The sequence below is a fragment of the Adiantum capillus-veneris genome, chromosome 10 (genome assembly GCF_014529385.1).
Source record: "Adiantum capillus-veneris isolate H3 chromosome 10, ASM1452938v2, whole genome shotgun sequence".
NCBI lineage: Eukaryota > Viridiplantae > Streptophyta > Polypodiopsida > Polypodiales > Pteridaceae > Adiantum > Adiantum capillus-veneris.
Genome location: NC_140940.1, coordinates 93,279,640 through 93,290,895, shown reverse-complemented (window position 1 = coordinate 93,290,895; position 11,256 = coordinate 93,279,640). Strand labels below are relative to the sequence as shown.

Here is an 11,256-nt window from a genome sequence, read left to right as displayed (position 1 = left end):
ACTATCCAAATCAATTCATCTAAAATATAAGCTGGTATCCAAATAACTTAAGGTGATAGAGGAGTGAACTCCATCAACAATCTCCATGAGTTTCGAGGTTTTATTGAAAAATCATCTTTTTATAGGATAAATATTGAAAGACTGTACACCAATCAAGAAAAGTTTAAGGCTTATCTTACACCTAGTGTTATTATGACCTGATCTTTTTAAAACCTTTGAGCTTTACTATTATGCACGGGAGATTGTTTGGGACTACTTACAAGAGGGGGTCATGATATTGCCTATGAGAGCTACTAGATTTATTTGAATGAGCATATTCTTGGAAATGTTACAAAGGAACTTCTTGCAATATGGCATACTCCATGTTAATGGAATTATTGACCTCGTGGCACTCTTTTCCTTCATACAAACAAACCATCATAATGTTTACTTAAAGTTATCCCACAAGAAAATAAGGCGGGCAAATTTTCTCAGTTTCGTTTTCACATTCCTCACATATTTGGCAAGCACAATCAAGTAGCTAATGTACTCTCTCATAGGTCTAACATTAATTCTATATCCATAGTATAACACAATGATCTTACCAATGTGGTATATGTATTTATCGTGAATATAACCTTGTAGATGATATATTGTCATCATTGTCTAATGGAAAGCCACAAGATCCATTCACATCAACAAAAAATGGGTTCTTTTCCTATGGCAATGAATGAGAAAGTTATGCAAGAGTCACATACTACATCTTGTGTGAAGCAATGCGGAATAGCAACTATGGCTCTTGAGACACATGAATGTCTCTCAATGCATAGTATGCCAAAAGGTTAAAGCAAGTTTATTGTTACCTTAACAGTGCTATCTAGCATATAGTTACAAATTTTTGGTTAACACACACATCTTGTACCGCAATTAAGAACATTAACTCATCGTACAACTAATCTTTTTATCTCTGAGATACGAATGTCATGGCTTCCCAAATTTGAATTTTTTTCCGACACACCAGAGGGCCCACACGGAGAGGTGCTTATCCCTTCCAAATATTAGCCATGTTACATGGTCGGGCAAGGGCCGCGTACCATCGGGCAAGAGCCACCTGTAGGCATTACCATGGCCACCTAATTGATGCACCACGTGCTAGGAATGACGGAGAGAACTAGTAGCAACCAGCTAGGAACCTCCACGATATACAAAAGAATGAAAGTTCTATGAAGGGATTTATGACTACAAAGCCCACCAATTGTTGTAGCTCAAACACTAGGATATACAAAAGAATGAAAGTTCTATAAAGGATGTATGACTAGAAAGCCCAACTGTTGAAAGCTCAAGCCGAACTGTTGAAGCTCAAATGGAATGAAAATTGGATGCTTGCATACACTCATGACATTCGCTGACTCAGAACTGCAACCAGGGATCCATCAGCACCTCTTTCTAAAGAAGAGAAGACAAGATCGACATGGTCTAGAGGGTCCATCACTTGGTCCGTGTCGAAAGCCTCTGAGAGTTCCACCACGATCTTAAGCTCCGGCATCTGCATTGCATCTGCAGAGATCTCCAAATTGCCAAAAGAGTTATCTGTGTTTCTTTCGTCTGCATGCAAGCTACTTTCATCGTCTGGTATACGGTCAAGCCCCTCTGAATGTGGGCTTGCTGCTCTGTCATCATCCCTACCCTCGAGCGATGGGTAACTATGGCTACTGCTGCTGCTAGAGTCACCAAACGGCATTGGATCGTCGAAAACTCGTGATTCATTCTCAGGTGGATTCGTGTACTCAGTCGGTGAGTTCTTGGCCGCCCCATCTGCTGCCAATGGAATGTCAACTTTGTTCTCAAATGCTCCCAGTGTATCATCATTACTTTCATTTGAACCTGCATTCTCCAGTTGGTTATGCTGATAAAGGTGAGTAACCTCTGTGGGTGGAATTGTGATGTGATTGTTATTAGCAGATGAAAATCCTTCACTTGTTTCTCGATGTTCCTGAACTGTTGGAATTCCCACTGATAATTGATAGTTTGATGTCTTTCTCCGTTCTTGCACCACTTGGTGACCAAGTTGAAGAGGCATTTCATGAAACGCCCCACCATCTTGATCGGTAATGGATGTATTCTCTACCTTGTTTGCAAAGTCTAACAACATGCTTTGCTGATGGGGTGGTTCTAAGCCAACAGGAAATGCTCCGGTTGGTGTAATATTTTCTTGAAAGAAACTGCCTGAATGAGGATAGAAACCTGTTGGCATGATATAACTTGAAGAATAGGAACACTCTCTTACATCAATAGTGTTGACATGGTGACTGGAGTCTGGAAAGTCAAGTGCTGGCCTAGCATCACGTGCAAGACGATCATCCTCTGCTACACCTTGCTCTGCCCATTGAAGAGAACTGCTTGCATTGAGAGAACATATTGGCATCCTAGAATGACTTGCCAAACCATCATGCTCTACATGCCTAGTGATTTGAGAATAGCTGTTTGGATCAGAGGCATAGGTGGTCCCCATGGTACCATCTTCTGAATGAGAGAATTCATGAGCACGTTGATTGCTACTGTCAAAATGCGGAGAATCAATTGCGTACGGGGTGTTGTTCATCACAAAAGCACTCTCATTCTCTAGATTGGTACCTTGGACATAAGCACATGAATCAAGTGCATATTCCGATTGTATGCTATCATTATCTAAACACGAAATTGGGAACAGTGCTGAGCGCACATCATTTGACAAAGTAACTGGCACAACATCGTGTATGGTGTCTTCCCTACTCCTATCAAAAGCACTGCTTGCAGCATTGACCACTTCAAAATAATCCTGTACAATAGGGTTTTCTGCAACACCATCTCCCAGACTCTCTTCTTTTGCAAAAGCCTGATGAATGATGTCTGCTTGGACCTCATCACCTGGATGTTTAACATCATTTTCTGTGCTGATGCCATATTTGACTGGAGGATTCTCGAATTGTAGCAAGCCACCACTATTAGAACTCAACAAGTGAACAACCTGGAAATATTACACTTTGAAGTGTTATGAGCGTTCCTAAGGACCAGAGAGGAGGCTATATATAGCCCAATGCAGAGAGAAAAGAAACAATATACTCGAACAAATAAAGAAGCGGTCGCTAGCATGCAAATGCCTAGAAAACCTTCAATCAGCATATCAGCTCATCTATAAGGGCGCACTACATGCTCTTAAATCTGTTCGGTAAGGTGAATCCCACCAGCTAAGCTGTAATTTTGCAATCCAACATAGGCAAGCCCAGAGAATACTACAATAAATAGATACATTTTACTTCATATTTGTCCTTTTCATTTGATATTTTATACTAGTAGATGCATGCCATCTGCTTAGTACTCATCAGAGCTTTGCCCATGCAAAGTGGAGCCCCTAATTGATCGAGTGCTACCTTAGAAGTTCGGTTTACCTGTTGCCCTTCTTTTGGCCCAAAGTCTCGTCTCTTTGAGAACTTTGATAGGAAAAGACTCCATCTAGCCTTGAGAGCATCCATGGTTGAGTGTGTCTGCACAACCTGCAAAGACATTGCTTTAAAGGCCTCAATAATATAATTGCAAACTGCTTGGCGGCATTATCAAATCACCTTGTAGGCCTTTACTGGTGCTGTCAGCAGCTTGCTACCTAAATGCAGCCACACAAAAATGCTTGCCCCAGCAATAAGAAGCATGCCTATGCCTGTTGCAGCCCCGATAAGAACTCCTGCAAAGACAAAATTTTGTATTCAGTGAGAAGTTAATGATTTCTAAGAACCAATTTTGCTTTGCAAGCGTAGGGATGTTTACCAGGCCTTAAGAGTAGCCATGTATGCGCGAACCAGCCATAATTTACAATGACAATTGTGGACACAGCCAACATTGGAACAGATGTAGTGGTGCTACAATCATTAAAGCACCCATAGTTCCCCATGTCATTGACTATAATTGTGATATGGGCAATCTCATTCATAGTCTGTCAAATGAAAGCACAACTATTCAGAAACAATTCATTTGAAAGTGCTATATATGTTCCTTGATATTAGGTCAGAAAATTTACAACCTATGAGAACACGAATGAGAACGAATTGAAATAAATAGATAGGACTCTACCAAAAACAACCAAAGAATTACATAGCTTTACACTAGAATAAACAAGAGAACTAGGCAAGATAAATGGGAGTACAATAAGGCTTTTCCTGGTTTTTCTTAAGGGACCAACTATAAGTCTATTACACATAGAAACATGGTACAAGGAACGGGATCGGGGTTGGGATGGCAAAAGTTTGCTATCTATTGGCCTATACCCAGAGAATGTATTTCCACTGCAGAAGAAAAGATTTCTTTTGAGGTCTAGGCCATTCACTCTGATTGGAGGCCAACTCTACAAGTCAGGACCATATGGTGTTCTGAGGCGGTGTGTCTCCCCTCATGAAGATGCCCACAATGGTCCCACTTGTGGCCATTAACCTGGTCATATCACCGCCCAGAAGATTCTACAGAGTGGTCTATGGTGGCCCTATGCTTTTCGGGATGCAATCGCCAATGTGAAAGTCTGTGATGTGTGTCAGCACTGTGCACCTAAACCAAGAAAGCAGTCCAACCGTCCTCTGCAGGTCTCTATGGCATGGCTGCCCTTTGAGAGATGGGGCATCGATTTTGTGGGTCCAATTGATCCCCCAGCCCAACTAGGTAACCGGTAGTATTTGCTGGTGGCTACAAATTATGCAACCAAGTGGGTAGAGGTATTGGCGACGACTGATTGCACTGGCAATACTGTAGCCAAGTTTCTGTATGAAAATATTTTGTGCACGTTTGGATGTCCCGTGGAGATCACCAGTGATAGGGCCAGTCACTTTGTTAATGAAATGATTTCAACATTGCTCGCCAACTAGAAGATTTTTCATCGTAAGTCTTGTTCCTATTACCCTAGAGCAAATGGGCAGGCCGATAGCACTAACAAGGTTGTGATAGCCCTTCTGCGGAAAGCATGTCATCTCCATCCGGCGTCTTGGGCTCAAGCTATCCACGACACCCTTTGGGCATACCGCACTTCTTTCAAAGCCACAACCAATCACACCCCATTTCAGTTAGCCTTCGGTTTGGAAGCAATAGCACCCTTCGAATTCAACTCAGGATCTCCGTGAGTAGGCAGTCTGCGTGCCAATGGGGATATGGGATCTACCTCTGTCTCTCATCTCGCCCTATTGGAAGAAAGCCGCCGTTTGGCTTCTCAGGCTCTTGAAGTAGAGCAGCTTCGTCGCAAGGAGTGGCATGATCGCCATCTCCGAAAGCCAAAAATTATGCAAGGCTCACTGGTACTACTATATCAGGCTCGATAACAGAAAAAGCAAAGAAGTTGGTCCCAGCTTGACAAGGACTACTCATAGTATAGGAGATTCTACCACAGGGGGCTATACAATTAGTGACTCTGGAAGGTGTTTCCTTGCCGTGGGTAAATGGCTCCAGGATTAAATGTTACTACCATAAGCCATAGGTTGTGGTCTCTCAAACTAGTATTTTAACCTACAGGCCACGAGTGTGCCTTTTCCTTGTGCTCTCTACCATCTGCCAGCTCACTTCTATCATTTGCCTTATCAGAGTCTTTCTTCACCTTCATCTTGGTCCCACTCTTAAACACTGTCTCCAAGTTTTTTCAATGGATTCCTGCTCTGTGAATGAATGACTTATATTCTTTCATTAAACATTTTACAATGGGGTTATTTGCATCAGTCTATTTATTGAGTTACTCTGAAGTCTCAATTCGATATTTAATTGGGTATTTCTCTCTTCTCATGGAGCCTTCTCGAAGCTTTCTCATCTTAACTGCATTGCCCGCTTTCCCTCCTTAGTATCCTTTTTTTTTTTCCAGAGTCTGCCTAGTTGCTGTATTACTCTTCTTTTCATAATTGAGATATTCCTCTCACATGTGGAATTCAAGATGTGTTGGTTAGCCATGGTGAACATAGCAATTTATCCTTCCTTTGCGAAACCATCTCTTCCCCTAGCTATGCTATGTAATATGCAACCTTTCCTTTCCCTTTTATTGGTTGCTCTCTCACCTACCCTCAGCCCTCGCTCTATCTTGCTTACCCTCGCCCCCTCGCCGCTACCCTACTTTGCTAGCCTACTTCTGTCTCAACTTATCGAGTACAACTTCGTCTGCATTCTGTATTCTCCACACGACCGGACTACCTCCATCAATCTCACGCCAAGAACTGCTCTTCAACATCGCACTGTGTTCAACAGCTCTCTCTCTGTGAATGTAAGCTTTTGTGGCTATGTAAGTTTCTAAGGATACGGAGACACAGAGTGAAGTTCACAACACACTATGGCTGGTACAAGCAAGTAATCTTGTAAGAAAACCTTGTTGTGACAGAGGCCCTCGACCGATACATCTCGAAGTTTTGCGGAGGAAGACGCAGAAACTCCACCCATGGACTCACAAATGTGTCCTCCAGTGATCATAGTGATGAGAGTTACAAAGCTTCTCTAGAGTCCTCATCGGGGTCTGACTCCAACTCTGGTTCTGGCTCTTCTAGCCAATGGGAAGAACATGTGAAAGACAAAAAGAAGGCCAACAATCAAGTGCTCAACCATCAAATTACTAGACCTCCTTCCTCCAAAAGTCAAACCAAATTCACTTTGAACTTTCATCTGCAACAGCCTAATCCTTCCCTTCAAGAAGTTATATCAAGAGATCAGCTACAAACGCTAGGTCTGACAGCATTGGCAGAGGCGAATCTCCCTACTACTATTCCTGTGGATATGGTCCATGAGGTTCTCAAACTTTTCCCAAAAGTAAGAGGTCACACACTGACGGCTACACGTATTGGTCATGCTTTGGGGATGACAAACTTTCCTTCAGTAAAACCGGCTACGAGAACCTACTCACATGCGACCATTCAGGCATGCCAGGAGCTACTTAGTGTTGATCTCGCTGACTATGCAAAGAATAAAAAGCTCTGGGCCATTTTCAAGTATTACTTCCTAGTTAGAGTTGCTAAAGTAAGCAAGGGCAGATGTGATGTGCCTACTATGTTCTCTCACTGCGATGGCCTATACTGCCTCATCAACACCATCCCGTGTGGCAGTGTAAAAATGCAAAGGGGAAATCTATTGAACAGACGATGAATCTACCTGGGAAGAAGAATAAGAAGAGAGCCACACTGGTGAAGGACACAGTAGAATCTCTAATATCACTGACAGTATCTAAAAGCCAGCAGCTTCGGGTGAAGCACCCTGTGTACGGCGCTCCTCGTATACTCCCGCTACTTGTTTTGTGGTATGCTCGGGTGTTTCGGATCACACTATGCATATTTCAGCTGTGGCTTCTACAGTGTGTGTCCCTCTCTCTACTTCTGCTATTTTCACTCCTACCACAGTGACTAGCTCCCAAGACCCCCTTGCAGTTGCCTCTTCTCCTATACCTATCCCTGTTGCACACTCCACCCGTCACTAGAGAGTCATGCTCCCAGTCCACCACCAGCAGTGCCACTTGCCAGCCCTCTCCCAACTTTGCTTTGCGACACGCATCGCAAGAAAAGTCTAAAATCATCGACGACCTCCGAGCTCAGATGCAGGGACTTCGAGAAGTGCTACTACACAGTGATTTGGGATTCCAAGCTCCAGTGAGTAGGGGATATGGCTGGATAGGGCAGGGGATACAAGTAAAGACTCCTGTTGGGTATGTACAGTCAGGTAGCTTTGCCCATTTCATGGAATCCTCTTCACACACTTCTGTCGGATACGGCCAGCCTCAACACTTTACCTACTATCCTCAGGGGTTTCAGCCATCGGCTTTCCTACCAAAAATGGAGTCAACATAGAGCATTCCTTGTGACGGCCTCGTTGGTACACACCGACACGGTTGTGTTAGTCGATGCCTTGAGTACACTGCAAGTCAGGTGCTTCCGTCAGTTGTGTAGCAGGTGGAAACTCTTGTCACTGGGAGCCAGTTTGGTCCAGAGCAGTAGAGCTCATCAGCAACAGCCTTCCACTATCGATTTGATGGCTCCTCCTCCAGAGGCAGATACCTCAGGTGCAGCAGTGGCGACGACGCTTTCTCTCGGTTGACAGGACCGCACTGCTCTGCTCAGTTTTCTTTTGTACATATAGCGACTTCTCTGATCTCTTTGCAGCATAGTGTTACTCTCACCGAGACGGTGAGTGGTTTTGTGGCGGGCAACTTGTAGCACGCTACAGTGTCGCAGGCACTGGACAGACAGTTAGTTGCAGTTGAGCTGAGTCCAAACTGAACTGACTTTTGCCTGGACTGTGACATGTGACATACGGGTGGTGGTCTAGAGGACGTGGGGCCAGACCACCACGACCATAGTTTTGGGATAGTCTTAGCTGGATTAGATATTTGTGAGCCGTTGGTGGCTCTTTATGGTTGTATCTGTCCGTAGCTGTTTGGGTTTTATGGGATATCTTCTTTTGTGTGGTCAGTCGTCTAGAGTCCATCATCTCAGTTGTACATAGCACGTCTGCACCATCCCTGCATAGTCGAGCCTCGACAACCCCATTGTACCTATGAGATCTGGGTTGGAGCTTAGTGCTGGAGTTTGTATTTGTTTCTTTGAGTTTGTCAATGTTCATGCTGTTCATGTTCAGGTTCTGCTGAGTCGTACTGTTGTTGCTCTGTTGTTCATTGTCTTCTGTGTTTGCATTCTGTGGAGTGAGATCTCACGCACATTGCACTGAGGAGCACCCACTATAGAGGGCACGACACATTATCTCCGCTACATATATTAACGTCTACAAAAGACCGAAGTGACCTATGAGACCAAGAAAGTTACAAGAAGCGAATCTAGTACAATGTCTGAGTGTGTGAGAAAAGAGAGTGTGTCTTAAATCATGGCACCTCGGGACTTGGAAGGGCTTGAAAGTTTGCAACAGGTTCTAGGTGTGTGCGAGCACACCCCTCATCCTACAAACTAGGCCAACCTCACGCCCACCGTACCTCCTCAATATTTGCCTCCACTTGAATCTATTCCACCTCAGTACGTTGGCAACCTACAGAAGGCAGCCTCACCTGCACCCCGTGGACCACCACCATCTCTGTCATAGTCATGGTGCCCATCTTCCTTCACACTATAACTGCCCCCACAATATTATGGTCTACAAGTCTGGCCCCTTAGGCGCTCCTGCCACCTGCATCAGGCATGAAGCCTCACCATTTGGGTGCCCACAGCCCCTTCTCCACTCCCTCCCATACGGCACCCCAACTAGCTGATGTTCCTTATCATGGGATGGCTCCAACCATGCCTCATCATGCCCCTTCTTTCCACGTTTTCCCTCATGCATTTTAGCTCCACTGTGCTCGTCAATAGTTCCATACTGAACTGGGCTCAGCAAACTGAGCACTGCAGGCAAGGCTGGGCAGCTTGGATGGTGCCGAAGCTACAGATGTTGGCACCAGGAAACCCAAGGGGGGTGATCCTACGGGTGGCAAGGGGAGGAGAAGGCCTGCTCGCCTGCTGAAGGTGGGGATAGCTGGTTGTGGGAGTGCATATTTTGATTGATGTATACCTTCAAGATATCATTTAGTATATTCACGATAAAATCTCTTAATTGCTTTTACCTAGGATTCGTATCCCATTCAAAGAGGGGACTCATGATAACTTTTGAAAGATTAGCATTGTGAATCAACCGAGACTGATCTTATAGTAAAGTGTGCTGCTGCTGCTGCAGCCGTGGCAAATGTGACCCCAGGGCCTCAACTATACAGATGAAGTGAATAATCCATACCTGGCCTCTACTACTGTGAATGCAGCCTGGCTCCCCTTGCAATGACGTGTGAAATGTCATGACCTTGGTTTTCCCTAAGTTCACTGTGAGGCCCCAATGAACTTCCTGGAGGTGCCGCTGTTTTTCTCCCAAGACTCAGAAATCAATATGATGTAATCAGCATATAGACAGGTGTATCTGATGAGTCGACCCCACCTCCACCTCTATGCACAATGAAGTCAGGCACCTTGTCAACATATAGCCCAAACAATGTAGGGGAAAGTGAGTAACCTTTCTTCACACCAATGGTGCTAGCAATGATCTTTGACATCCCTCTTTACTCTGCCAATATGGGCTCAAATTGAGGCTAGATGCCTCATGTCATATTTGTCGCGACTTTGGGATAGCCTCACTTGAGTAGCATGGATATATCGAGCTTCAGCAGTGCATATTTTCTTCCACAGCTATTGAGAAGATGAATACCGTGTCAAAGGCTTTGCACACACAAAGCAGCAATATAACTTCCTCTTCCACACCCTTGCCTGATCAATCACATATCTTTTAGAGTGAAAACGTGGTCTACAGTGGAGAAGGCTTGCCTGAGGCTCGCTTGTCTAGGGATAATAGACCCTCACGCTTTGCATAGGAGCTGAGCTTTGCCTTTTAGTTTGGCCAAACCATAACCAACCACGATAGTCTGTAATTGCTCGGATCGAGCATATTTTTGTCCTTCTCAATCGGCACAATGGTGTGTCTCGTCCACTCAGTTTGTAGGCCTGGTTAAATAGGGGAGCAAGACATGGAGCTGATGGATCAATTGCAGAAATGAGCCGCTCACCCTGTAGACCTCTGTGAGCAGCTGTATGAATGATGCAACATAAAAGACTATGGTTCCTGCAAAAGCACTTTACATGTAATGGTAGACAAGAGAAAGTTCTTCTAGCCATTCAGTCTTATGGAAGAAATTCAGCTAGTCATCAATGCATTTATATCCTGACTTGAATCCGTTTTATTAGGTCCCCTTCATCAATGTTAGATGCACATGGCGCTGGATGAGAATCTTCATGCTCCAACTAGAACTTGGCACAAAATCTAGCTACAGAAATTGCATAAATAATTAAGATTCCAAGGAAGTTGTTTTATCAATCGGGATTCAGAAAGCTCTCTTTGAAACTAATGCACCATTATCTTCGACAATCTCAGCCAGCCCCAAAGCAGAATTTGCGGACTCATAAAATGTGAACTTATAACTTGACAGAACTTTGCCTCACTTCACACCATAATCAAGGGATAGCTTGCATCTGGCACTAAGAGCACACCAATGTGCCACATAATGGAATGATGCACAGAGATTTCAAAATTAACTGTTCATTTACTGCTATAGCTTTTCAGAACCATGGAAGCCATCACTATGATGAATTAAATTCACAATTGTTAATCGCATGTTTCGACTACAGCTCCTTTTAAAAATTGACAATGGTTAATTGCATGTTTCAACTAGAGGTCCTTTTAAAAACCCAGTGGGACATGCCAATATCTCCACAAGCCTTCTGC

General features: G+C 44.1%; 1 protein-coding gene across 1 annotated transcript; it reads right to left on the bottom strand.

Moving 5' to 3' along the window:
* Positions 1 to 734: 734 nt before the first annotated feature.
* Positions 735 to 10,992, bottom strand: LOC147449249 (uncharacterized). Its single transcript, XM_086521765.1, has 5 exons — positions 9,724 to 10,992; positions 3,781 to 3,946; positions 3,582 to 3,697; positions 3,408 to 3,512; positions 735 to 2,986 (listed from the first exon to the last, which is right to left on the bottom strand). The coding sequence occupies exons 1-5, from the start codon at positions 9,781 to 9,783 to the stop codon at positions 1,373 to 1,375; spliced, it is 2,061 nt and encodes a 686-aa protein (XP_086377891.1). The 5' UTR covers positions 9,784 to 10,992; the 3' UTR covers positions 735 to 1,372.
* Positions 10,993 to 11,256: the final 264 nt, after the last annotated feature.